Consider the following 27,926-nt stretch of genomic DNA (forward strand, 5'->3'; position numbering starts at 1 on the left):
ATAGTAACGTTAAAAAAGCGACGCTACTTATATAATCGCTTATTATATAATACTATAGCTAATAATTAATAATAGTATTAATAATATCGCTATAGAAAAAGGGATACGAGATTTAAAATTATAATATTACCTAGGCCTATACCTAATTAGCTATAGGGCTTATAAGGAAAGTCCTAGCCTATTTACCGAAGGAAATAGCTAATAAGTACTTAGAAAGTACGATTATTAAAGTGCTTAAGCCACTATATAAGCTCGTAAAATCGGGTACTTATTAATAAGCTACTTACTACGATTTTTATATTAATTAATTATTAATAATTATTTTTACGTACGACCTATACTTATTAATTACGGAGTATAAAGGCGATTAATTTAAGATCGTTAGAATATAAACTGATAATATATTAGGCCTATTTAATATTAACTTTATAAAAAAAGAGGATAAGGAGCTTTAAAAAGCGGGCTTCGTAGCGAAGCTAAAAGAGGTCCTTATAATAAACATACTCCTAGTATTTAACGGCAGGATTTTTATAATTAAAGGAGAAACCGTCGTTTTTTAATAAAAGGGGTAGGGTAAGAAGATTAACCTTATTAATCCGAATATAATTAACGTTAAGAAGTAGTATAAGGCTAAGCTCGCGCGAGGGGTATATATTATAAATATTTATCAGCTTAAAATAACTTTTAATTATACTAAAGTAGCGTAAGCTATAGATCTAACTAAACGAGATATTAAAGTACTTAATAAGTAACTTAAATAATAAAAAACGAATCTCGATCGAGGTCTCGTTTATTACCTAATCGACCTTATAATTAATAAGCTTTACGTTTTTATTAATAAGTTATTTATAAATAATAACGACCTTACTTCGTAATTAGGGTATATTATTATCCTAGTTAACGAAGGTATAAGCGAGAGTAAATTTACTATATATAGTAATATAATCTATTACTCGTTAACTAAAAGTAAGCGGGTAATAAAAAGTATATTAGCGTTAGAGGTTTATAATATAGTTAACAGTATTAACCTCTCTTATATAATTTTAACGACGCTAAGGAAGATTATTAATCGAATTAGCCTTTTACTTATTCTAATAGTTATTTATATTAATTCTTACTCGCTATATAAATACTTTATTAAATTAAGAACGATAAAAAAAAAGAGGCTTATAATCGATATTATAGCCCTTAAGTAATCGTATAAAAGGCGCAAGATACTCGAGATCCGTTAAATTAATAATAAAAATAACCTCGTAGACGCTTTTATAAAAGTAGTATTAAATAAGGGATTAGAATAATTCGTAAGTAATAGAAAAGTTATTATACGAATAGAGGGATAAGTTATATAAAAAGGGTAGAGAAAAGGGGGAAAAAGAGACGACTTAGTAAACGGGCCCGAGGTCGAATTATACCTCTAAACGTAGCAGTTAAATTAATAAAAAAAAAAGAAAGTTAGTATCGGATTAGAAGTCTAATTCGATTGCGGTATATAACTAACTATATAGGGGCTAATTAGAGGCCCTATTTACGATTATTATAGCTAGCCTAACCTATAGTTAGAACCTCCTTTTTATACTTACTACGCAAATATTTATATAGTTTAATTAATCTCTTCGTTAACTACGGTTCGAACTAACTACCTTATAATAGGGATACTAATAGAAACTGCATAATTAGTGAATATCTAGAAACTTTTTAATAAGTTAATGTCGTGTCAACTTGAAGCTTAAGTTGCTCGTTTATCTTCAGAATCGAGTTTTTATTTGAAAGTTAGTTGTGTTAATTATTTATGAAAGCTAAAATCGACTTTTGAATAAGCAAAGACTTATGAATCTATGAGCACGAATTTCGAGTTTGCGACATTCTGATGCACTATAGAGGCTACTGCGTTAACTTGATTCTAATATTGGCATTGATAGGTTTAGGATCTAACCAAGTAGGCTAAAATGGGTAAGTTATAGGACTCGTAATAGCTAGATATAGCATTTGAAATAGCTTCTTAAAAATCATTCCCCAGCGGTCTTGCAGTTTGGGCTTATCGAAACAAAAATCTTTTATATTTAAGTAACTAACTTAAGTAATTTGACTAATCCGCCGAGGCATTTTGAACTACTATGTGGGCTTGTTATTGTATATTGATTTATGCGGTGTAATCGACTGCTCCTAGTAGGTCTGAAAGAGTGTGAAAATTGCCTTAATCGCTCACTATTTACTCCTTGAAATCCTGAGGCGTACGGAAGTACTCGAACCTAATATCTAGAGATATTTAGAGGATATAACCCCGCGAGAAGTTAGGGTTTACTTAACGTGTAGAAATGAATTCTATACTTTACTACCCCTGTTCGAAAAACGGTCTATTATTACCCCGTTATATATCGCAGCGCGTATTTTTTACCTCCCCGGGACTAAGATGAGAAAAGTAGCGTGGCGAGGCTATCGTATTTCTTCGGTATATATCCTATTTCGTTTACGGGGTTCTTACTTAGAAATCACTTTGCCGATCTTGCGAGTATAACCCTAATATTAATACGACCTGTTAATTAAGAAGAGAGGGGTAGTTAGGGGGTAAGGGAAATAGCGGTGAACGATCGAGGGCTATGCGAGGGGCGCCGAGGAAGTAGATAGTTTTATTCGACTATTATAGGGTTATGCGCGGCTTTTAACCCGGACAGAATATCGGCCTCGATTGGAGGTCGGTAGAGTAAGTAGATAGTGGAGATAGTAGAACGTGGCTAGGCCCGCTCTTTAATACGCCGAGACTCGTAGTCTTATTTATATATATAATATTTAGGGTTTTCTAAAAGGGAACTTAAGACGACGTTTTGTATATAAATAACTTAAACTTTGAGCACGGTTGGCTCGGTCCGGGGTTTGCTCCTAAGATAGTAATCCTAACTGTCTAGCGAACTTTGAGCTCTAGTATTTATGCCTAACTACTGTCGAGCTTTGTGAGGGATGGGACACCGGACGAAGATGTTGATTTTACTTGACTTCCTAGAGAAATTGAGTTTTGCTTTGTAATTAGTGACACGCCCCGTATTGTGTAGGAGCCGGGGTAGGTACCGCGGGGAAGATAACTTAGGGGACTTATGTTTAGCTACCCGGGCCTCGCTCTATTATGATAGCCGCTATTATGGCGCTATCTCGTAATGTGGGATATTCGTGTTTTAAGCTAGGTCCGGACTACTAGGTCCTAGTAGACAAAACGACTCGATAAGTAGTACGAGAATAATGCAAATCTAGGAATCTTTATTTTGAAATAACCGCGCGAGGGAAACTTTATTTAGAGTTTAATACTAGGAATAAAGTTTATTACTTTCTATCTTAAGATATTTAGCGGAGACGTAGCTTAGACCAGAGTTATATTAATAGATAAGGCACCCTATATTCCTCGGACTCCGCCTTATAATATATAGATAGTATCTATCGAGCTTTTAGATAGTTTAAATTAGAGATATTCTGCTTTAGAATGTGGTAATATCGTTCGTCTAGTCCTAACTTACCGAAAACTTTCTAAGTTAAGACGTAGAACTCGGCTCTCTTAATATGTTTGCGACGCTTCGAACCGAAGACCGAGATAGAGAGGTCGTATGTATTTTAAGTATATATTAACTATCGTAACCGGGTTAGAATATAAACTATTTTGCTTGTAACGGCTGCTAAGTAAAGAAGGTATAATTAATTAATTGACTAAACTTTATAAGAAACCGCGCTAACTTGCTTACTTAGTTGAAATATACTAGATATAGATTTGGCTATTAACGATGCCGAGACCGAAATCTAGTATATATATATTTTAATACTCTATTATAAAGGCGTCGTAAAGGTGGAAGGCCCCTAGCGCTATATAAAAGCGTAACGCCTCGCGAGATCATGCCGTCTACGTTAGAAGAACTGCTAATGATAGTCCCTTCTGAATTACCTAAAGAGCGATTATAATTAGCGCAATTGGAGTATTTGTCTGAACCTAAATGTGTTTTAAAGGGTGCTGTATCGGATTAAATCTTGTTACCGGAGCGAGCCGAGATTGATATGGACTCTGAGTTAACTAATTTGCTTATCTAAACCCCGATATTCGTTAGCTCGGGCTAATTACTAAGCACCCTGCTAGAAGAGGAGTCGTTTGGCATACCGCCTGATTTTGAGGATCTGGCCCTTCTAGATTATATAGAGTTAGACTTATATAAGTTTGATATGGACGACTTATAATTACTTGATGCCGAGATAAACTTGTCCGAATAGGAAGCTGAAGGCCATGACCTAAGCAAAGTATTTGTATCTAGTATAACCCCGTTTAACGTCTAAATTATATGGGAAACTAGCTTTGCTAGAAGTAGCTCATCGTTAGGTGAGTTAGAGCTCTTTAGTTTTTAGTTATGCAATACTACTTCTAAAAGCTTCTGCTATTGTTTAGATTATATGATTGATACTAAGTGGATGTAAATGATTTTTAATAAAATGCTATTTAGCGGTCTAAGAGCAATTATATAAGGGATGACACTTCTTATAATATCTCTTATGATTTCGTTGCCCCTAAACGGGCGCCGTCTAGTCTCTTATCGCACAGTATTAGCTCTACGGTGCCTTTTACCCCTTATTACTACTTATACAGCTTTCCTTTAAATGCCCTAAGTCCGTTATTTATTAACCGTAGCTATAGCAGCCTAATTACTGGGCCGGGGTTATAGACGAGCATCGTAGCTATAGCGCCTTGCCGCTATGTTGGCGTAACGCTAAATTTGCTTAAAAAAATGTAGACGTAGAGCAAAGTAATAACCTTTTATATAGCGGAAACCTCCCTATATCTACTTAAAAAGTCGATAACTATCAGATTAGAAGTCTAATTTGACCGCGGCATATAGCCGACTGCGCAGGGGCTAGTTAGGGGCCCTATTTACGATTATTATAGCTAGCCTAACCTATAGTTAGAACCTCCTTTTTATACTTACGTAGATATTTATATAGTTTAATTAATCTCTTCGTTAACTACGGTTCGAACTAACTACTTTATAATAAGGATATTAATACTAATTAATAATTAAATTTTATTATTATAAATTAGTAAGGTATTTTACTATATAAAAAAGACGACTTCTTAATATTATATAGGATAGGAGATTTATATTAATTAATTTTATAAAAGTAGACGAAAAGGGGCGATCCTCGAATACTATACGGAATTAAGTAATCGTAGCCCTTTATTATTTATAAGAGGTTAATATTTATTATATTAAACTACGTTAATTAACGGAACTACTTAAGTAACTAGCCTTTTATTATTATTTTAAATAGCTTTTTTATTAAATAACGTTTTTATAGCTAGCCCGTAATTAAAAATTAACTAGTTAAATTAGTAAAAGAAAATACTTATATAGCGACTACTTACCTAATTAATTAGTATAACGGACGAGCTTAATAATATAATACAAAAAAGTACTACGTAATTAAAAAAAGGGATTTCTAAACGTAAATATTCTTAATAAGTATAATAAGAACCTATATAAGAGTTATAAAACTAAGAGATTTATAATATATAAAAAGGTTTAGTATTATAAAGATTTTATAAATATAACCTTAAAGCTTATAATCTAAATAACTTTTTTATAGCCCCCTTAATTACTCTCTAAGTATTATTTAAAAATATAATATAAAGAACGGTTTAATAAAAAAGGAGGGAATTTAAAAGTCCTAATAATATCGAGTTAAGAGTATTACGGATCTTAGAAATTAATTTAAAAAAAAGGCAATTACCCTAAAATAGTTTAGTAACTTTTTATTATAATTATTATTAACTTAAAAAAAGCCTAAAAAACGAGGATTTAAAGAGAAAAGAATTTTTTTTTTAAAGTACTACTAAAAGGCTTCTTTTTATACTAGCTCCTAGTACGAGATTATTAATTTTAAAAAATTAATTAAATAATAAAAGGGATCGTTAGTAAGTAAAAATTACTTAATTATAATTAAGTTATTAAAAAAACTCCTTAAAAATATAAAATAGAGCATAAAGAAGTAATAAGAAAAAAGATCTTTAAGGTATTTAGCCCTACTAAGTATAAGTAATAAATAGGTATTTTTAATAAGTCCTTAATATTTATAATTTTATAAAAAAGAGAGCTTAACTTCGCTAACCGTACTTAATAACCTATCTAGCTTATTTATAAGCTACTTAGTATTTATTTTTAACTATTTTTATAAAATATCATTTTAAAAAAAGTAAGTTAAAAAAAGAAGCTATTTAGAAATTATAGAGAATACGAGGCTTAAGAGGTTAGAAATATATAAAATAATAGAAATCGGTAACTAATAAAGATCCCGAGACTAATTATTATATCTTCTTATAATAATATAAATATTTACCGCTATTATTAAAAAAAAGAACTACTAAAACCTACCCTTTTATACTAAACGAAAAACAGGATCTTAGTAAGTATAATAGCTAGCGATTTAAAAAGGTAATAGTAATTACTAAAAATAGTAAAAACGAGAGTAATCAAAATGAGAATAGGAAAGCGAAAATTCCAGAATTTTGGCCTTCCGCTGTCGCCTGTAACTTGGGATTGAAGTCCACGGATCGCGTGAATGAGGTAGGGTTGTCTGAGTACTCTTTCAATATACGATAATCACACCGGTTCTTGATGCCCTAAATCATGCCATTCTTATCGATCGAACACAGGACAGAGTAGTTACGCCATCTGATCCCCGACTATACCATGATAGTTTCACTCTCCTTATCCACCTCCGGATCCCAATAGCCAACATATCCTTCTCTTCCAGTCAAGTAAGTCCCCGTGGCTTGCTCCTCGGCTGTTGCACGAAACACGGCATGTTTCTTGTTCGTCCAGTCGAGGCCCTTCCAAGTAACACCTTCCGAGTTAACAAACTCTGCATCCATTTCAGGTCGCAAGAGGTAAACAATAGAATACTTGTGACGCGTGACTTCGTCCTTGTGGGGAATTATGCGGTGCAAGCTCGACTCCAGAAGTCCCCCAGAAATGAAGCGAAGCGCATCGCTGACGTTCACAACTGCGTGCACGGGCTTGGGCGCAATGTAGTACCACTGATCCTCATTCGGTTTTAGAACCTGGAGACCACCAACCTCGGTGAAGACGATTGAGAGACTTCCAGCATCAGTATGAGCAATCTGGCCCACTTTTTCAGGTTCAACGTCTGCGAGGGTGTACTTGAGAAGACCCAAGGCTGTTGGGCAAACGGCGTTTTTACGGTGATATTGCTGATAAGCAAGCTCTTCATTCAAACCCAAAGCGGCAGAAAGTCGAGACAGTAAGAGAATGCTGATTTCCCGGAAGTTTGCTGTAGCACTTTTCAACACGTCGAGCTGTGTTGCGATCACACTAGGTCCTGGAAAAGTCGAAGGATCGCTGATCTTCGAGATTGGATGTTCGAAAAGCTTCTCAAGTCAGGTTTTGCTCATATGAATGGGAGTACGAGACGTTGGAATTTGAACGGAGCCTCACCATAAGCCCTTCGAACCCGTCCTTCTTTCCTTCGACTGGCCCGTTGCCATGCCCTGCTGGTTTGTATCTATTGCAGCAGAAGGCAACCCATCGTCAGATTGACAAAAGCAGTGCACTAGTAGGAGATCGAACTGACCCCATGACTAAGTGCTCATCATGATCCCGGTCCACAAGCCACGCCATCTTTTCATCTTGAGGTAGATCATAGAAGCTTATGGCTAGGTCATACATGGATTGTACATTTGCCATGACCTGGCCAGAAGCAACCTCCCGACAGTCAAGATAGAAAAACCCGAGATCGGTACATGCTTTCAGCAAATGCTCACGGCACACCTCATCTCCATCGACGAGTTGCTGGAGGGAGATAACGCGCAAAGGAGCATTCTCCTCAGCAACCCTGTCAGGCAGCGACTCGGGATTCGGCATATTGAAATAAAGAGGTACTGTGAATCGTAAACTAACTGGGCAGACTGAAAGCCAGACGAATGAGACAGAAGACGTACACAACGTCGGAAATGAATCACAAGGCTAAAGTAAAAAGCGCAATGCTCATGGGTGGCTTTCGGCGGGTTACTACTTCGGGCGAATCCCGACTGTCGAATGCTCGGGCCACCATTTGTCAAGACCTCAGGCCCTTAGTAGTGTGGGTGAATTTTATTGGGCATCAATAAGTTATGAGACCAAAGGTGCAATATCTGGCAGAAGATCGGTACAGGTATTGCGCTTTGCGAGAGCGGGATTAGGACAGCTGGTGTGATTTTTGATGCACCATCTGTGGCACCAACAAATTTGATATATTCACACACTTACTAACTAACTTTTGCTAACATGAAATACAACGACTTAATCTCATTAGCGAGGAGAGCCTTGGCGGATGACTTACGTCTCCTATGTTTGGGGAATATCACTCATTGTAATGTGACTCGATGCATCAGCCGCTTGAAAGTTCTAGCACACATGGATGGACGTTGGGATTTTGCGGCTCATCTGTGCTCACCGACGAAGGCCCTCGTTGCTCTGATTGCCAGGTTGACGGAAGCGAAATAGGCCAAATAAGGCGGGAACTTCAAGAGTGTTGGTATCCCTATTACAGGGTAGTTAGTTCGAACCGTAGTTGACGAAGAGATTAATTGAACTATATGAATATCTGCGTAGTAGGTATAAAAAGGAGGTTCTAACTATAGGTTAGGCTAGCTACGATAATCGTAAATAGGGCCCCTAATTAGCCCCTGTATAGTCGGCTATATACTACGGTCGAATTAGACTTCTAATCTAATACTAACTTTCTCTTTTTTTTATCAATTTAACTACTATAGTTAGAGGTATAATTTAACCTTAGGCCTATTTACTAAGTCGTCTCCTTTTCCCCCTTTTCTCTACTCTTTTCGTATAACCTATCCCTCTATTTATATAATAACTTTTCTATTACTTACGAATTACTCTAATCCCTTATTTAGTACTGCTTTTATAAAAGCGTCTGCGAGGTTATTTTTATTATTAATCTAATAAATCTCGAGTATCTCGCGCCTTTTATATAATTACCTAAGGACTATAATATCGATTATAAGCCTCTTTTCCTTCGTCGTTCTTAATTTAACGAGGTATTTATATAGCGAGTAGGAATCTATATAAATAACCGTTAGAATAAGTAGAAGGCTAATTTAATTAGTAATCTTCCTTAGCGTTATTAAAATTGCGTAAAAAAGGTTAACGCCGTTAACTATACTATAGACCTCTAACGCTAATATACTTCTCGTTATCCGCTTACTTTTAGTTAATAAGTAATAAATTATATTATCGTATATAATAAATTCGCTCTCGCCTATACTCTCGTTAACTAAGATAATAATATACTCTAATTACGAAGTAAGGTCGTTATTATTTATAAATAACCTATTAATAAAGACGTAGAGCTTACTAGTCGTAAAATCGATCGGGTAGTAAACGAGACCTCGATCGAGATTTATTTATTATTACTTAAGCCGCTTATTAAGTACCTCGACGTCTTATTTAGTTAAATCTATAGCCTACGCTACTCTAGTATAGTTAAAAGTTACCTTAGGCTAATAAATACTTATAATATATACCCCTTGTGCGAGCTTAGCCTTATACCGCTTCTTAACGTCGATTACGTTCGGATTAACGAGGTTAATCTTCTTACCCTACCCCTTTTATTAAAAAATAACGGTTTCCCCTTTAATTATAAAAATCCTATTATTAAATACTAAGGGGGTGTTTATTATAAAGACCTCTTTTAGCTTCGCTACGAAGCCCGCTTTTTAGAGCTCCTTATCCTCTTTTTTTATAAAGTTAATATCGGATAGGCCTAATATATCGTTAGTCTATATTCTAACGATCCTAAATTAGTCGCTTTTGTACTCCGCGATTAATAAGCACGGGTCGTACGTAAAGGTAACTATTAATAATTAATTAATATAAAAATCGTAATAAGTAGCCTATTAATAAGTGCCCGATTCTACGAGCCTATATAGTAGCTTAAGCACTTTAATAATCGTGCTTTTTAAATACTTACTAGCTATTTCCTTTAGTAAATAGGCTAGGATTTTCCTTATAAGCCCTGTGGCCGATTAGGTATAGGCCTAGGTAATATTACGGCTCTAAATCTCGTATCCCTTCTTCCGTAGCGATATTATTAGTACTATTATTAATCGTTAGCTATAGCGCTATATAATAGGTAATTATATAAGTAGCGTCGCCTTTTTAACGTCGCCGTACCCCTAAATTACGTATTTAAACTTCTCGTATAGCTAGAATATTCCTTTCCCTTTAATCTTACGAACTATTCGTAATTTAAATATATAGAGGTTTATATATTTTTCTAAGTCGTATAGGATAAATTAATAAACCCCTCGATCGTAAAGAGTATTTACTTTAATAAGATCTAATCCCTTATATAGCTTTTTAATAGTTATAATTACGCCTTCTTTACGTAGTTTAACCGCTAGCTCGAAATCGGCTTTCTCTTTTACTATATAAAAAATATTAATTACCTCGTCGCTAGTAATAAATTACCGCGTTAGGGCTTATCGTCGTAGTCTTCTACGACGTCTCGCTAGTAATATTAGTACCCTTTTAATAATATCCTCTTCTTTATCGTTTATTAATACTACTACGACGATTTCGTTAAGGATGATTTCTTATACCTCTACTACGGGTTATATAGTTTCCCCTAGCTCTTTTTCTTTTTATAAGTTAGAAATTACCTCGTTAGGATCTATATAATACGGTCTAATTACTATAATTAATACTTCGAGTAGCTAGTCGCAATCTCTCGCGACTATATAAGAGCGCTCGTTAATAGAAATTAACTTATATAGCCTAGTCTACTATTAAATAATTTCGTACTATATTTATATATCCGAATTTAGCGGTATATTTAGATTATCCCCTATATCGGGCCTATTATACGTAGTAATTACCTCGTTAACTTACTTTTTTATACTTACCTCGCGCAGTGCCCGTATTACTTTTTTAACTACTCGGGCTCGTTAGCTTATACTTAGCGACGGTAATAAGGCTAAGGTCGTTCTTAAATATGCTCTAAATACTAATAGCGTTAGTATAAGTCCGTTAAGCCCTATAGTATCGTTATAGTATTTAAGTACTATCTAGAGGTATTCGTCGTCGGTAGAATCCGGATTTTCCTCTTTAATAATTCTAAACGCCCTTTTTAATTACTAGTATGCCCTCTTTACCTTTTTAATATTATAATACGCTTTAATAAGTACGACTTTTAGCTATATACTATAGGCCGTCGTATTATTTTTAAATTTTACTAATTTAAAACTAGTATTAGCGTCGGTTCTAATACTATCTAGCGGTCCTTAGTATATATTAATCTAGCTTTTTCATAGGGTTACCCACACTATCTTTACTTATAGATCCTAAAGGAATTGCCCTATTTAAAAAGATATAACTACGTCGATTATATATAATACTAGCCGACTATTTAAATAGAAGATATCGACGACGATTTCCTAATTAAAATTAAGCTTATTACGCAATTTAAACTTAAATTTGTATAGGCTCTACGTATTTATTTAGTATTAATAACATACTTTTATTAATTACTCTAGTGCCCCTATTTCGATATTATTATTATTTAATTACTTTAGGAAGTTATATAGCCTCGTAACTAACGGGTACCCGAATCTCTAATATAGTCTTCTAAGCTTACTTTCCGTTAGGTAATTAATCGACTTCGTATTATTAGTAAGCTTTATAAACGCATACCCCTATCGTCGTTTAACTATCTCGAAGTGCTTATTACTAGAGATTTTATTCCTCGTATTATTAAATATAATACCTAGTCGATTTATATTTTTTAGATATAAGAGAAATGGGGTATTAATAAATAAAATATAAAAAGTTATCGTTCTAAAGTACGTCTCTACTTTTATTATACTTAGGGCGACGATTTCCTTACTTAGGCCGAAACTAATCTTTATAATACCCGCCGTTAACGTATTAAGCGTTACTAGTACGATCTTTTATAGCGCCTAAAATTACCCTTTTTCTCTAGTTAACTATTACGATACCTTAGTATTTAGGATAATTTTATAAAAATCGTCTAGGCCGTACCTTTTACTTATATAAAATACTTATACGAGCTTAGTATTCGAGGGATCTAGGTAGTATAAAAAGGACCCCTCTAGTTACCCCTAGATTTGCTTAGTATTATGTTCCTTTTCTTTAAATATCGAGAGAAATAGTATCTTCATTTTAATCGTTAAGAGAATAGGCTTTGGCCCTATTAGATTTGCCTTTTTAGCCGCCTCTATATTCGTTATTTAAGGGACCTTCTTTTATTATCTATAAATAAAAGCCTACTTATTAAGAGCTTCTACTACTCTCTTTTTATTTAGCCTCGTATATCTTTTAGAGGCTAACGGGGTAAAAAAAGAGTAGTTAATATCGTCGATTTTATTATAATTTAATTCGTTAGTATAGGGGGTGAGATCTTCCTTATTTTCTAAATCTCTTATAGGGGGTATATACTTTAGGCTACTACTTTAGCTACCGTCGCTAGGTTCCGTACCCCCGGATCTACCCTTATATATAATAAGGAATTAGTTAAACCGACGAGGGCTAGTTTTACTATTTATTACCCTCGACTTTTTATACTATTTATATAATTTAGTACGCTCTTCCTTAGAGTAGTTACTTAATTAATATTTGTCTTTTTTATAAATATAATATTACCTCTTCTATTACCCTACCCGTAAGTTAAATCTCTACCTTTTTAATAAATCTGGGCCTCCTTACTAGCGATTACCGTATTTAGCCTCTTTTCTTTTTTTATTATACGTTTAATTAACCTAATATTATTAATAAGGGCTGTCGTACGCTTAGAAATAGGTTTAGCGCAGTATTCTCGCCTTAATATTAAAGCTAGATCTTAGCCTTAAGTAGAGCGTCTCGTAGTTTTTAAGTACTTAGTATAGGGTTATTTCTGCCTCTAGTATACGCTAGACTATAGTATAGAGATATCTAACTTTCCGCTTATTTATCCCTTTATTTAGCTAGGTTTTTATTAGCTTATCGATTCGATCGATAAGCTCTTTAAGGATCTTTACTCGCGATTTACCCTCTATTATCCTAGCTATAAATATAAAAGAAATCGCTTATAGCTTAAATAAGAGCTTTAGATTCTTATTATAGGTCTCGAAGCGGCTTCGGATTATATTAATTATACTAAGAAAGTCGTTTCGATCGAGATTACGTACCGCTTTATAATAGTAATTAGAGGCTTTGCCTACGAGTACGATATTAATTACTAAATAGTACTAGTGTTCCCTAATTCCGACTTTTTTATAGTAATCGTAAAATATTATTAGGGTTTCTTATAAGACCTTATACTTCCCCCTAGAATATAATTTCTTTTTTAAAAAGATCTTTTTAAAGTTTATAAATTACCTCGTATTTGCCGCTAGATTTTCGGTCTCTATATACGATCTTTGCGTTACTACGTATTATTAATAACTTCGGGTCGTTTACTTTTTTTTTTATTAACTAATCGGCGCCGAATTTCGCGTTAGTAGCGGTAACGAGTTATAAATTAAAATAAGCGGAATTATTAATTATCGTACTTCTAGTACTATATTTTGCCCCGGTATATCCTTTTATAATAACAAATTTCTATTAGTAATTATAAGGAGGAAATCTGGGTCGTTTACCCTTTTTCTAAATTCGTTAAAGCGATTATACGCTCTATCGACCTATACTTAGTTCTATAATACAAATTTCTTTTCTATAATTATCGCTATTAGTATTTTATATAGCTCTTACGATTATAATTGCGCTAGTAATACCCCTCGCCCGTAGAGGAATTTATTAACTACTTTTATAATTCCTAGGCTTGCGCTCGCGAACTATTTATCTAGTTAGTAGCTAAGGTCGTTTACGATCTTATAGAATAGGGGTTACCCCTATAGCCCCTTTTTCTTATAAACCTTAGTTAAATAGATTAATACTACGTTAATTTGCTCGCTATTAGGCTAATTTGCGATTCTATATATCTACGTCCCTTAATAGTCCGGGTTAATATTTACCTACTTATAAGGGATTAGGATTCTATTTAGGATCGGGTTTCGTCCTCTTTTTTTTTACCTTAACTTACTAAGGGGCGTGCTCTAGCTTATGCCCGTATTAGTAATTCTAGCACGTATAGCTTTAACGAGGTAATGCGGGATATTCTTATATAGAATATGAAAAGTGAATATTCATATAGAAGCAAGAATATATGAATATAGGGGAAATAAGCGTATATAAAAGAGGTTTTTGTAATAAAGAGAGTAATATAGTTGAATTACTATATGAGAAGTTGCTTGCTTAACGAAAGGTCTAGGTAGGCAAATACACGCCTACATATAGGCATAAAAACCTCCTACTAGAATATTCCATTGCTTATTAATTATGATATAATTAATAAGCATATACGTAAGTGAATGCGTAATCGTAGTACGTAATTCCGCCTCGAGTAAATTCCAGATTATTCAGTTATCTTCCAGTACTTTCCACTGCTCACGTAAGCTTATATAAGCAGTATTGCTTACATAATCAATACCTATAATAATCTACAGAAATCGTAGATTAATATGGTATATAGTTTGCTTACGTAATATTGATAATAAGGCGAATAATAAGGTAAACAAAGTTACCTTCGTAACACTCCCTCTTTTGCCTTATTAGCTATGTTGAAATAGCTAACCAAGTACCCTAGAGTAGATTTCTAGTACCCTAGAATAGTTTTTTGGTACCCTAGAACAATCTTTTGGTACCCTAGAGTATTTTCCTTAAAGTATTCATAAAAATATAAGGAAAATAAATACCTATATTAGGGGTATAATATAGGTTAAATAGGGTTATTAGGATTGTTTAAGCCTATTAGCTTAACGAATTCCTTATGTTTAACCCGAGGTAAGGGTTTTGTTAACCCATCGGCAGGCATTATAGTAGAAGGGAGATATTCTACTTTAATATTCCCTTTTTCTACTTCCTGTCGAGTATAATAATAATATAGGGCAGTATGCTTAGTCCTTTGGTGATATTCAGGATTATAAGCAAGAGATAATGCCCCATTATTATCGGTTTTAATAGTAATAGGTTTAACTTGATAACCTATTTCCGATAATAAATTCTGAAGCCAAATAGCTTCCCGAATAGCTTCCTGAAGTCCATTAAATTCAGCCTCTGTAGTAGAAAGTGCTATAGTAGACTGTTTTTTAGACTTCCAGCTAATCGGACCTCCATTTAGTGTAAATAAGTACCCAGAAGTTGATTTTCTAGTACTTTTACACCCGGCCCAGTTAGAATCAGTATAGCCTACTAATTCTACAGGCCCAATATTACCATTATAGGTAATATTATAGTGAATAGTGCCACTAAGGTATCTATAAATACCTTTTACTACCTTAAGTAGGTAAATAGTGGGCTTATGGAGGTATTGGGAGACGAAAGAGACTGAAAAAGCTAAATCAGCCCTAGTCACAACCATAGCGTACATTAAAGATCCTACTAGGTGCTGGTAGGTCTTTAATAGCTCTTTTGAAGGTAAATAGTCATCTTTTTCGTTCCCTAAATCACTATTTAATATACCCGGATTTATAGGTATATTAGTGATTTTAGCTTTGGAAAAATCATTATTATTAAGAATTTCCTTAATATAATGACTTTGAGAGAGAGAAATAGTCTTATTAGACCGATTTCTAGTAATTTTGACGCCTAGGAAATTCGAGGCTTCGCCTAGGTCTTTAATATCGATATATTTCGATATTTTACCCTTAATTTCCTCTATATATTTAATATTTTTATTAAATATAAGGAAATCATCGACGTGGGTAACAATAAAAGCAGGATTTTTGAAATCCTGGTTGAAATAGGTAGCCTCATCGGATTTTAGAGGTAAAAAGCCTATTTTATTAAAAATAGACTTCAGCTTTAGTTGCCATTGTCTAGGGCTTTGTTTGAGCCCATATAAGGCTTTTAAAAGCTGTAATAACTGATTTTTTGATTTATCCCAATTTATAGTATTTAAATTAGGGTATTTTTCAAAAAATTCAGTTAAAGGTATATTAGAAGGGTCTATATATACCTCTTCTAATAAATCCCCATTTAAAAAGGCACCAATAACGTCAATTTGGTGTATATGCCAGTTTAAAGGGGCAGATAGGGCTATAAGTACCCTATAGGTAGTAGGATTACTTCCAGAAGCAAAAGTTTGGAAATAATCGACTCCATACTGTTGTTCGAAGCCTCTAACTACTAATCGGGCCTTATATTTATCAATATTACCAGTATTAATATTGATTTTTCGTTTAAAGACCCATCTAGTAGATAGTGGATTTTTATTAGCTTTATAGACCTTATTTGGGTCTATAGCTAATAAAGTACCCTTTTTAATAATAACCTCTAGCTCAGAATATATAGCTTTTAACCATTCTGATTTTTCTGAGCTATTTAGAGCCTGTTTTAGTGTATTAGGCTCTGGAGGTAGGGTAATACTCTGAGTAAAATCTTTATATTTAGATTTTTCTTCCTCAGATAATTTGGGAATTAATACCTCTATTTTAGAAGGTATTTCCTGAATATCTTCGATTTTATCAAAATTTTAGAATATAAAGGAGGATTTACGCTTTCTACCCCCTCTATTCTATTATTTTGAATAAATCGAATATGCGAAGTCCGTAATAATCGAGATCGAAAAGGATTAGAAGGGCAATATATAACATATATATTATTACCTTCTTTTCCTAAATATATACCATTTTGAGTATAGGTATACATTTTATTCGAAGTGACTCGCTTTTGAGTAGGGTAATAAATAAGTACCCTAGAGCCGATTTTTCTTAGATTAGATAAATCCGGCTTATTATTTCTTTTTGGGAAGAAATAATCGAGAAAAGCCTCGATAGGGGTCTTTTCAAGGCGTATATTAGCGGTAAAATTAACTAATTTAGTTAATTCTTTCAAAATTACGTCCCATAAATATAGGGGTAATTTCTCTGCTAATAAAATAGTTCTAGCCTTTTCGATAAGGGCCCTATTAGTCCTTTCGGCTATACCATTTTGCTCGGGCGTATAGGGCGTGGAAGGCTCTAAAATAATGCCTTTTTCGTTAATATAGGGTAATAATTCCCCTATATTGAATTCCGTACCATTATCTAAGCGTATATACTTAGGGTAGGAATTAAACTGGTTAAAATAAAATTCCAGTTTGTTTTTGAGAATATTAATTATATTCTCTTTGGTTTTTGAGAATTCAACATCTCGAAAACCAGTAAAATCATCCGTAAACGGAATAGCGTAATTATTTCCACTAATAGTAGTAGGGGTAATTTTAACTGTATCAATACAGACCCTTTCTAGTGGAAATAATGCCCGATTATAGTTAATTTTAGGCTGTTGCCTAGTTAACTTAGCTGTAGTACAGCTCGGGCAATTTAGGTCTTTTTCCTTTAATTTGTCTAAAGGAATTCCCTTAGTTATTTTCGCAGTTTTTAATAAATAAGGGTAAGAAGGATGACCTAATTTTTCGTGCCATTCCTGGGTGATTGAATAGGCCTGATTATCTGAATTTTCAGATAAATAATCAGTATTTTTCTCTATATTACTATTATTAATAGTAATATTATGAAGAGAATTTTGAATGGATTCTAAAATATTTTTTAGATCCAAATACTGATTTTTAGGGTCCAAATCGTTTTGTTGGTACCCTGTAGTAGGCCTTCGATTTTTCCAAGCAATATTAAGGAAAAATCCATGCCTTTTGAAATCCAAATAAGCAAATACATTGCCCTCAGAATCCACTAAATAATTCTTTTCAATATATCCACCATTTTTGTAGTGTAATATACCTGAAAAGATATTAAGTGGGAATTCTGGAATATATAAGGTATTTTTTAACCTTATAGGTATAATTTTACCCCGTAAATAGATAGGTAAAATTAAGTCCCCAATACCCTGTGGGTAAACTGGGCCAGCTCCGGTTCGAATAGGGGGTAAATTGTCCCTATTATCGAAATTTTCGAATAAATCCATACTATTAGTAATATGGACTGTTGAACCCGTATCATACAACCACCTTTCAGTTGTATTTGTGCCCATATTAGCCGAATTATTGGTATTTTCTCCCGAAAGGCCCAAATTATCATTTGGAGTCGAGTTGGGTAATATATGAGGGAGAAAAGGTTGATAATTTTCATCAAGTGGGTCTATGGTATAGTGGTCGGAACCACTAACCATATAATTCCTTGATTGTAAGGGCTGAGGGTTCAAATCTCCATGTGGGCGTTGGTTTTTCGTAAAAAGATTGGGCTGGTTTGGTTGGTTTCGGGGCTGGTTTCGGGGTTGGTTTGGTTTGGGTTGATATGAGGGCTTATTTGAGGGCTTATTTGGGTAATTTGAGGGCTTATTTGGGTTGGTATTTGGGTTGGTATTTTGCTTATAATAAGTCTTAGACTTATTATACTTATTTCGAGAGTATTTATTACTCTTAATAGTATTACTAGACATAGGAGTATCGATTTCTCTCCTATTTTCGTCTAATATATCCGTAATAAGAGCCTCTAAAGTAGGGGGCTCTTTAAGTCTTAAATTAGACCTTTGACGATCAGCCCAAATCGGAAAGATATTAGTTAGGGCTGATATAAAGACCGTTTTTTGGTCTATATCCTCAATAATAGCTCCTACGCTTTTTAATTTGGAAATATAGCTTTTAAATGAGCTAATAAACTCATTTAAGCTATTAAAATGCTCCAATCTAATAGCGTGGAATTCGAGGTATAATTGTTGACGTAGAACTGGTCCTGTACCCTCATAGGATGCTTTAAGGGTATTGAGAGCCTCTTTTGGATCAATTTGATCAAAAATAAGTGAAAGAGGCTCAGGTTGAATATTTTGCCTTATTAATAATAAGGATTGGGTTTTTTGCTCTTCAGTAATATTTTCATATTCGTTTTCAACTTCGAAATAGGTATTTAATTTCAAAAGTCGAAGATAAATATGAAGAGTAGAAAGCCAAGTAGTCCAATTTTGACTACCTTTTAGGCGTTGATTTTCAGGCATAAGGCAGCCTGTAATTGCCTTAATAATATCCGCCATTATATATATTTTAGAATATATATAATATAAATATATACTAGTATTGTTCCTAGTATAAATAAGCTTACTTTAAGCTTAGAATTCAAGCTTGTTTTTAAGCTTGAAAATAGACTTATTTCAAGTCTAAAAATATATATAAGAAAAAGTCTATTTTGACTTCCTTTTCTTATAAATAGATATTTAATAAAAGTAAGTATATAGTATAAAAAGGGCTTACACTTCGTCTGCCTTTTTATATATATAAATCCTTTATTAAATATAAAGGTCGATTTCGAATTTTCGAATTCGAAAAAGTGATTTTGGGCGGAGTAAGGTATCTCGATATATGGATATGCATATACCGGATAAAGGCATATACCTAAATGATAATAGGTATAATATAGGCAAATAAAAATAGAAGAGCTCGGATAAGTGAATAATATTCACTTAAGTAAATAAAACCTCAGTTATATAATAACTGGGCTCATAACCTCTAGCACGTATAGCTTTAACGAGGTAATGCGGGATATTCTTATATAGAATATGAAAAGTGAATATTCATATAGAAGCAAGAATATATGAATATAGGGGAAATAAGCGTATATAAAAGAGGTTTTTGTAATAAAGAGAGTAATATAGTTGAATTACTATATGAGAAGTTGCTTGCTTAACGAAAGGTCTAGGTAGGCAAATACACGCCTACATATAGGCATAAAAACCTCCTACTAGAATATTCCATTGCTTATTAATTATGATATAATTAATAAGCATATACGTAAGTGAATGCGTAATCGTAGTACGTAATTCCGCCTCGAGTAAATTCCAGATTATTCAGTTATCTTCCAGTACTTTCCACTGCTCACGTAAGCTTATATAAGCAGTATTGCTTACATAATCAATACCTATAATAATCTACAGAAATCGTAGATTAATATGGTATATAGTTTGCTTACGTAATATTGATAATAAGGCGAATAATAAGGTAAACAAAGTTACCTTCGTAACAGTAATTACTAATATATTTAATTTTAACGGGGATATATTTAATCCGCGCGCTAATCGTAGTAAATCCGTACTTTCGCTACTTAACGAATTTATTAAAGTCTAGGAGATTCCCGCTTCTTCTCGCTATCTTATTACTACTCTCGTTTTTATTATTTTTAGTAATTACTATTACCTTTCTAAATCGCTAACTATCGTACTTACTAGGATCCTCCTTTTCGTTTAGTATAAAAGGGTAGGTTTTAGTAGTTCCTTTTTATAATAATAGCGGCAGACGTTTATATTATTATAAGAAGATATAGTAATTAGTCTCGGGATCTTTACTAGTTATTAATTTCTACTATCTTATATATTTCTAGCCTCTTAAGCCTCGTGCTCTTTATAATTTCTAAATAGCTTCTTTTTTTAACCTACCTTTTCTAGGGCGGTATTTCGTAAGAATAGTTAAAAATAGACGCTGGGTAGTTCGTAAAAGAGCTATATAGGCTATTAAGAACCGTATAAGCCGTTAAGTACGGTTAACGAAGTTAAGCCCTTTTTTTTATAAAATTATATATTTTAAAAACTTACTAAAAATACTTACTTATTACTTATACGCGGTAGGGTTAGATACCTTAGAGATCTTATTCTTTACGGCCTCTCGGTACCCTATTTTATATTTTTTAAATAGTCTTTTTCGTAGCTTAATTATAGTTAGGTAATTATCGCTTACTAGCGATCCCTTTTATTACTTAGTTAATTTCTAATCGCGGGCTAGCCGTAGAAAAGTCGTTTAGTAAAAAAGCTACTCGGGGCGACGGTAAAAGGCTAATTACTTAAGTAGTTCCGTTAATTAACGTAGTTTAATATAATAAACGTCGACCTCTTATAAGTAATAAAGGGCTATAATTACTTAATTCCGTGCGGTATTTAAAAATTACCTCCTTTTTTATTTATTTCCGTAAGGTTAATTAGTACGAATTTCCTATCCCGTACGGTATTAAGAGGTCGTTTCTTTTGCGTAGCGAGATACCTTACCGATCTATAATAATAAAATTTAATTACTAATTAGTATTAGTATCCCTATTATAGGGTAGTTAGTTCGAAGCGTAGTTAACGAAGAGATTAATTAAACTATATAAATATTTACGTAGGTGTAAAAAGGAGGTTCTAACCGTAGGTTGGGCTGGCTATGATAATCGTATATAGGGCCCCTAATTGGCCCCTGCGCAGTCGGCTGGATGCCGCGGTCGAATTGGACTTCCAATCCGACAATAGTAGTATTGATGTGCAGCCACGTGAAGGATTCTGGATCGGTGCATAATTGTGCTCTTCATGCTGCAAACCGAGGAAGTCACGAATCAGTCGCAACTAGGCTAGTAGAGATAATGGCTACAATCCTCCAGCAAGATGAGATCGCATCGGCCACAGAGACTTCGGCTTACGCAGGAGCTGTCAAGCCCGTCAATGCGCTCCAAGCTCTACAAAGTGACAGGAAGAAGTTCCACTCAGAACAGAATGTCGAGGCAGTAATCATGGCGGGCCAGGTATCCAGGCTCCGTTGGTTGATTGATCGTCACTGAGATAATATTATAGAAATTCCATATGACTCCCTTGCTACAGCAGTGCTCGACCTTCATCTGCACACGGTGCGATTTCTCCTTGATCAAGGGCTGAACGTCGAAGCAAGCAGCCAATTCGGGACACCAATACGTGCTGCAAGTTCAAAGGGGCACGAAAAGATCTTCGAAACGTTTTTAAGCTGCGGTGCAAACATTGTGAGTACGAGGGAGTTTTGGCAGCTGTAAGGAATGGCCATCTCTCAACATTGCAACTTTTGGTGAAGGTACCTAGCGGAAAAGGGGTCACATGTCGGGTATGATTCCGAAGTCGATCTCGCGCTAAAAGCCGGGACTGCACATGGTCACTTGCCTGTTGTCGAGCTTTTGTTTGGATCTTGTTCTGAGTCCAAGCAACACTATTATCGATACGGCTTGCAAGACCGGGCACGGGCATAATTATCGTGGAAGGGTTTGATGATCCTAATGATCACTTCCCAGACATTCCAACATACAAACGGTCATTAGGCCTGAGTAAGAAGGAGGGCTCACATCTACTGAGATTGCTGATAGCCTCTGAAAAATAGACAATATACATCTGTCTCAGTTCCGATCTTTTTTCGTTAAGTGAAAATCAATCGCAAGTGTAAACAAGGTAGACAAAACTTGAAAAAGCTATCAACGTACCAAACCGAGGTAATTTACCAAGCCTGAGCTCATGTTAGGCTTGGGATTGGTAACTGTCTACGTTCCAAAGTGGCGCTATATTCCATCTCTTAACTTGGTCTCCTTCTGTTTAATCAACGGTCATCTGTACAACTGCACAGATGACTTCCAGGACATCAATATGACAACATGCAGCAGTCAAGCATCACAAGCTACTTCATCATTGGTAAGTCACGTATGTTTGAATGACAGGAAGTTTTGAATCTGAAACTGAACCAAGCCATCAGTCTTCCATCTAATGAGATGAACGGCAAGCTTTGGAAGATAGAGAATATAGGCGCTTGCCCCTGAGAACGAGAACAGTTTATCATAAGAAGAAACGCATGGTCCTAACATGGCCGACTTGACCGAGTCTGACGATGGCTGTTCGCACGGATTCTGATTGAGGTAGAACAAGAAGATACTTAGATGAAATTAACTGCACTCATCTCTCATGCGTTGGCCAGCCTTCGCGTCAACATTCTGACCTAAGCTTTGGCCTGCTCGGTTATGTGCTTTGTTCATTGTGCTTGCCTTTATTTCACCTGCTGACGCCAATGTGAGCCAGGCCCCTTTTCTTGGACCGGCTGTAGGCCCAATCGCAGGTGGCTTCCTGAGCCAGGCCAAGGGCTGGCGATGGCTTCAAGGCCTGATGGCCATCTTCACTGGTGTTCTTTGGGTCCTCGGTTCACTTTGGGTTCCTGAGACTTACGTCGTCGTAATCCTGCGTCGCAAGGCAGAAGTTCTGTCCAAAATTACCGGCCATGTTTACGTCTCTGAATTCGATGTTGGTCACCCCAACAAAGCGTTGCTCGCAGAGCTCAGAAAGGCTCTGCTACGACCATGGCAACTCTTGTTTTTGGAGCCTATCGTTCTGCTCTGTTCTATCTTCCAAGCTATTGTTTTTGGGACCTTATACATGATGTTCGCCGCTTTCCCGATTGTTTTCCAGCAAACCCGTGGTTGGTCCAACGGCGTTGGTGGTCTTGCGTTTCTGGGTGTCGCCGTAGGCATGATGTTTGCTGTTGGGTACAGCGGCTACGACAATATTCGTTACATCAAGGTCAACAAAAGCTATGATGGCGGTGCACCTCCGGAAATGAGACTACCCCCTGCTCTGATTGGATCAGTTCTCCTACCTATCGGCCTGTTCTGGTTCGCCTGGACGAACGGACCAAACATTCACTGGATCGTTCCTATTGTCGGATCGGGCTTTTTCGCGGCTGGTCTTGTCCTGGTTTTTTTAAGCCTGATGAACTACCTGGTCGACTCTTGTGAGTATTCGGACTTTGTGTACATTTTCTCACGAAATGGAGACGTCTAACGTTGTAGATGTCATATACGCTGCCTCCGTTCTCGCCGCGAGCTCCGTCTTGCGAAGTCTTTTTGCCGCAGCGTTCCCTCTTTTCACCACCAATATGTACCATAGCCTTGGCATCCATTGGGCAAGTTCTGTTCCGGCTTTTCTCTCCCTTGCCTGCGTTCCGTTTCCGTTCCTGTTCTTCAGGTACGGAAAGTCGATTCGGTTGCGATGCAAATATGCAGCTCAAGTTGCCTGATGTTGTGTCCCTTGAGGGTTGAGACGAAAACAACTCGACTTCGAGGTCTAAGTTGAATTGATTGAGGGCAAAACCGCAAAGTTGACCAAGTTCATCGTAACTTGGGTAGCAGGAAATAATCAAGCGTGGGGCGACCTCTTTTCACTCAAAAAGGGAGACTTCTCCGAATGGTATATGTAAATATTCTACAATCAGTCTAGACAACTTGTACAATTGAGCTTAGCCTAGAATTTGAGTTGGTCAAGAGCGGGTTTCTGCACGTTGACTGAATTGGTGACGAAGTTGATTATTGAGGTTGTAGTGAGTGAAGCGTTGAGGAGGCTGATGAATGAGTCGATAAGCTGTGACTTTCGACTTTGTCGTTTGCATTTTATCAACGCCCTTTAATTCAAGACGCATATCGCCAGACTCACCTTACTAAACCATGCCTAAGCTAGAATTCAGCTGAGACTTAGCCTACCGCCACATTCACCAGCTGAATGAGCTTGGGATTGGCTGCGCCATCATCAAGATTCCAACCGGACTGGCTTGGAAACAGAACATAATGACCGGCGCGGTAATGCCTTATTAGTATTAGCTTCTTCTCACATCGCAAAATGCGAATCTCATGAGAGTCAGATCAGTGATGTCGCGCAAACCTCGTCATGCACTTGAACGAATCACAGCCCCCCAGTCCGCTGGAAAAGAGTCGCAAGAGCACCACTAGCCAGCTATGCCATTCCACAAGCTCCGACGCCGTTGCTGCGAAAGATATAGATCAATTATAGTTCTCTATCGTCGAACATGTTACAAGGGCTGAGGCATGCTGCGCCATCTTCCGGTATAGCGAGATGTACCGACTAAACTAGGCAAGCGCTGCAAAGCCAACCCTTAGACCTGTTCTTAGAACGATAGCTGCAATATACTGATGAGGGATATTAGACATTGACTTGAAGGCATTCGCAGGCGTATTTCTGACTTTTGCCTAGCCCATCAGTATCGCCCATTCCTAAATAGTAATAGATGTCTGAAAGAGTGAGAAAGTTAAACTAACAATACAACCCCAGTGTATCCCATCGACTGCTGCAAGGCGACAGTACATCTGAGTACGGGGAAAGAACTAATTAGGCGTTATTCCGATTTATTTCCACTATATCCGCAAATCAAAAAATTCATATCTCAGAGAATTTAGAGAAAAGCTGGAGACCATTGTACTGTCGCCTTGCAGCAGTCGATGGGATAAGCATTGCTTATCCCTGTGAATACTATGAAGGATAAGGCCCGGAAGCTAGCACAATGATATAGACTGCGCTAGTAAGTAGCGCCGATACGATAATTGGAGCGCAGAAGCTAACTAGTTAGCATAGGTCCAGGACGTAAGTGATGCTCCCCTACGAGAAAATGATCGACACAGACGGTGCAGAAGCTAACATGATGGGGTAGAAGAAGCCGGTAAATTTGGTGTTGTCCGCAGATAGTACGGACACTAACAGTGTTATTATAGCCTCGAGTAAGTATCGTGTCAAGTCTCGCTGCTGAAATGTCTTATTGTACCTTGATCCGAGACTTCTCCTTTATTCCCTACGTAGTAGGTTGCTTTTGTAAATGTCTACGTACAGAGTTGTGCACCATTATTTCCCAGGGAAGGCGGGGCTTCCGGTGAAGGGAGGTATTCTCGCTGGGTTCTGAACCTTTCTGCCTCTTTCTCTAATTATTGTGTCTTTGTCGCTCTGTCGTTTTGGGAATGCGACTCCGCCGGTAAACGGCGGGACTTTGGCTGCGTTCTTGACGCGACTAACACTCTCAACCCCACTAGACATAGAATTAGCACAAATATAATTACTCTACCTGGAGCTTTCGCCAGACTTACATTGACTCAACGGGAAGTGCGCTAGCCTCGAAAAGAGATACAGCGATCACAAGTGTAGAGAAAAACTTCATGATTACTATCGTTTAGCTGCGACGTAAGTAGTTTGTTTTGGGTAAAGACAACTCTTTCTCAGCTGTTAGCGAAGTTGGTGAGACTTTATAGTATTCTTAAACATTAGATCGGCCTCGGTGTTTTACATAAACCCCTTAAAGACCGTGTTGCTGGTGCACACAAGGTTCAAGACGACGTTTCTGTGTGTTTGGGAAACACGACTCGCGCTCCAATGTCGTTTCTAGTCGCCCGGAACGGCCGTTTTTTGCCGAGTGATCTCGAAATAAAGACGCCGGATAAACTTTAAGGCCTGATTCAGAAAGCACGCCAAGCCCAAAAATAGGTCTTGCAAACCATCCGAACTTTTGAGTGACCTCTGGAGATCATTGTAGGCCTGGTATATCATTCCGGGCTGGTGCACGTGATACAAGTACGACGAATCTTGGGTTTTGATCCATCATGTCTTGGATGTCACCTCGAATGTCCGTTCAACACAGGGTTTGAACCCGGTCCGATTCTCTGGGAAACATCTATAGAAGACAGACGCGATGATCGATCAATACTATTACCTCCATCACTTGGCACACTTGAATTCTAAATCATTAGTTGATCCTCAAGAACACGCCTTGTCATCCATAGTTCAATCGGATTGCATCGATGCTGTATCTACCACTACTTTTTGCCTGACATGCCATCTAAGCAAGTGACCTTGCTCGTTCTAGAAGCTCAATATAAGACATCAACCACCTAGGCAGCTTCAGCGGCGGCAACTCCAGCACCCGTGGACAAGTTGGCTTTCTTGCCAGTTTCTTTGCCGTTACCTCCGTTCTTCTTCTTGCCGTCGTCAACCGCTGTACCGTTGTTCTTGTTTCCAGCCTGGTTTCCCTTGCCGTTATCCTTGCCCTTATTCTTATCGGCATTCGCGTTTCCATTGTTCTTCTTGCCATCCTTATCGTTGTTATTTTTGTTGGTGCCGGCACTGGCGCCGGCGTTGGCAGTTCCATTCGCCTTGCCATTGTTGTCCTTCTTGCCGTCGTTATTGTCCTTGCCGTTGTTCTTCTTCCCATCGTTGTTCTTCCCCTTTCCGTTGTCTGAGGCCGTACCATTGTTTTTGTTTCCACCAGCACCATTATTCTTCTTGCCGTTGTTCTTGTCGGCATTGTTATTTTTCTTTCCGGTGTTCTTGCATCTGCATGCTTTGCCCTTTGCGTCTTTACCCCTCTTCTTTCCCTTGGCGCATCCTTGACAATTGTTGTTGTTCTTCTTCTTGCCGTCGTTGTTGTTCTTCCCGTCGTTTTTCTTGCCGCCTCCTGCTATTTGGTTAGCCTGATGATAATAAATGGTGCACTGTAAATTTCCTACCGGCGGTATTGTTGGCCTGACGTGCTATGAGCTCGCCAAAAGTGGCAGCCTCCTCAATGTCACGGGTGGTGAGATCATTCTCATCATCCTCCTCTGCTCTATCTTCAATCGCAAATGGATGTAAAGTTGAATCTTGTTCGTCTCTATCAACAAGAGTAGGGCTTCCCGTGATGGCCTCAAGGTCTCGGGCAACCTCGTCGCGGGTAGCGATGAGACCCGCGTCTGTAATAGCTGCGGCGGCGATGCCAGCCAGGAAGAGAATTGAGATAGGCTTCATTGTCGTTGGAGTGAATGTGAGAGCCTTGGAGACTGGGTGAAGTGGGAATACGAGATGTCAAATATCTAGAAAGACGAAAGCTGAAGTGAAAAGAAAGGAAAGCGTCCGGCGCAATGAAGCAATCTGGCAGCTGATGGTGTGATGATGGTTTCAAGGCCCAAAAGATTCATGGGAATATCCTGAGCTTTATAGAATCCATCGGTATAGAGTCGATGGACAGATATGAACATCGCAATCAGCCACATATCGAGGTGTGCTGGCCTGACGCCCCCCACACCCCCGGTCTGTCAACTCAATCACCTACACATCGTGCCGGCGGAACCGAAGGCTGTCAAAATAATCAAGATGATGTCTACAGGTCCGTGGGAAAATGGTGTGCATGCTACACAGCCATCGCGGATTTGTGTTCGTCTGGTGTCATGTAAGTGCTGCCATCCCTTCGCCTGGAAAGTCTGTACGGACAATCCAAGTTCGGATTCGGCTGTAAGCGGAATTTTCTGCAACACT

General features: G+C 36.8%; 5 protein-coding genes across 5 annotated transcripts; 1 reads left to right on the plus strand and 4 right to left on the minus strand.

Moving 5' to 3' along the window:
- Positions 1 to 6,490: 6,490 nt before the first annotated feature.
- CLUP02_11585 (gibberellin 20-oxidase) lies at positions 6,491 to 7,901 on the minus strand (the record flags this gene model as incomplete). The annotated part of the gene is made up of 4 exons (XM_049290552.1): positions 6,491 to 6,640; positions 6,710 to 7,411; positions 7,476 to 7,542; positions 7,612 to 7,901. The coding sequence occupies 4 exons, from the start codon at positions 7,899 to 7,901 to the stop codon at positions 6,491 to 6,493; spliced, it is 1,209 nt and encodes a 402-aa protein (XP_049147697.1).
- Positions 7,902 to 11,731: 3,830 nt separating this feature from the next.
- Positions 11,732 to 11,971, minus strand: CLUP02_11586 (uncharacterized protein; the record flags this gene model as incomplete). Its single annotated transcript, XM_049290553.1, has 1 exon — positions 11,732 to 11,971. A coding segment is annotated over one exon (240 nt), but the record flags the coding sequence as incomplete, so codon positions are not given.
- Positions 11,972 to 22,463: 10,492 nt separating this feature from the next.
- On the plus strand, positions 22,464 to 23,880 carry CLUP02_11587 (fluconazole resistance protein 1; the record flags this gene model as incomplete). The annotated part of the gene is made up of 3 exons (XM_049290554.1): positions 22,464 to 22,508; positions 22,815 to 23,595; positions 23,654 to 23,880. 3 exons carry the CDS (start codon positions 22,464 to 22,466, stop codon positions 23,878 to 23,880), a joined length of 1,053 nt encoding a protein of 350 aa, XP_049147699.1.
- A 1,610-nt stretch (positions 23,881 to 25,490) lies between these two features.
- On the minus strand, positions 25,491 to 25,800 carry CLUP02_11588 (uncharacterized protein; the record flags this gene model as incomplete). Its single annotated transcript, XM_049290555.1, has 2 exons — positions 25,491 to 25,671; positions 25,730 to 25,800. The coding sequence occupies 2 exons, from the start codon at positions 25,798 to 25,800 to the stop codon at positions 25,491 to 25,493; spliced, it is 252 nt and encodes an 83-aa protein (XP_049147700.1).
- Positions 25,801 to 26,527: 727 nt separating this feature from the next.
- On the minus strand, positions 26,528 to 27,419 carry CLUP02_11589 (uncharacterized protein; the record flags this gene model as incomplete). The annotated part of the gene is made up of 2 exons (XM_049290556.1): positions 26,528 to 27,090; positions 27,143 to 27,419. 2 exons carry the CDS (start codon positions 27,417 to 27,419, stop codon positions 26,528 to 26,530), a joined length of 840 nt encoding a protein of 279 aa, XP_049147701.1.
- Positions 27,420 to 27,926: the final 507 nt, after the last annotated feature.

The sequence above is a fragment of the Colletotrichum lupini genome, chromosome 6, assembly GCF_023278565.1.
Source record: "Colletotrichum lupini chromosome 6, complete sequence".
Classification (NCBI taxonomy): Eukaryota; Fungi; Ascomycota; class Sordariomycetes; order Glomerellales; family Glomerellaceae; genus Colletotrichum; species Colletotrichum lupini.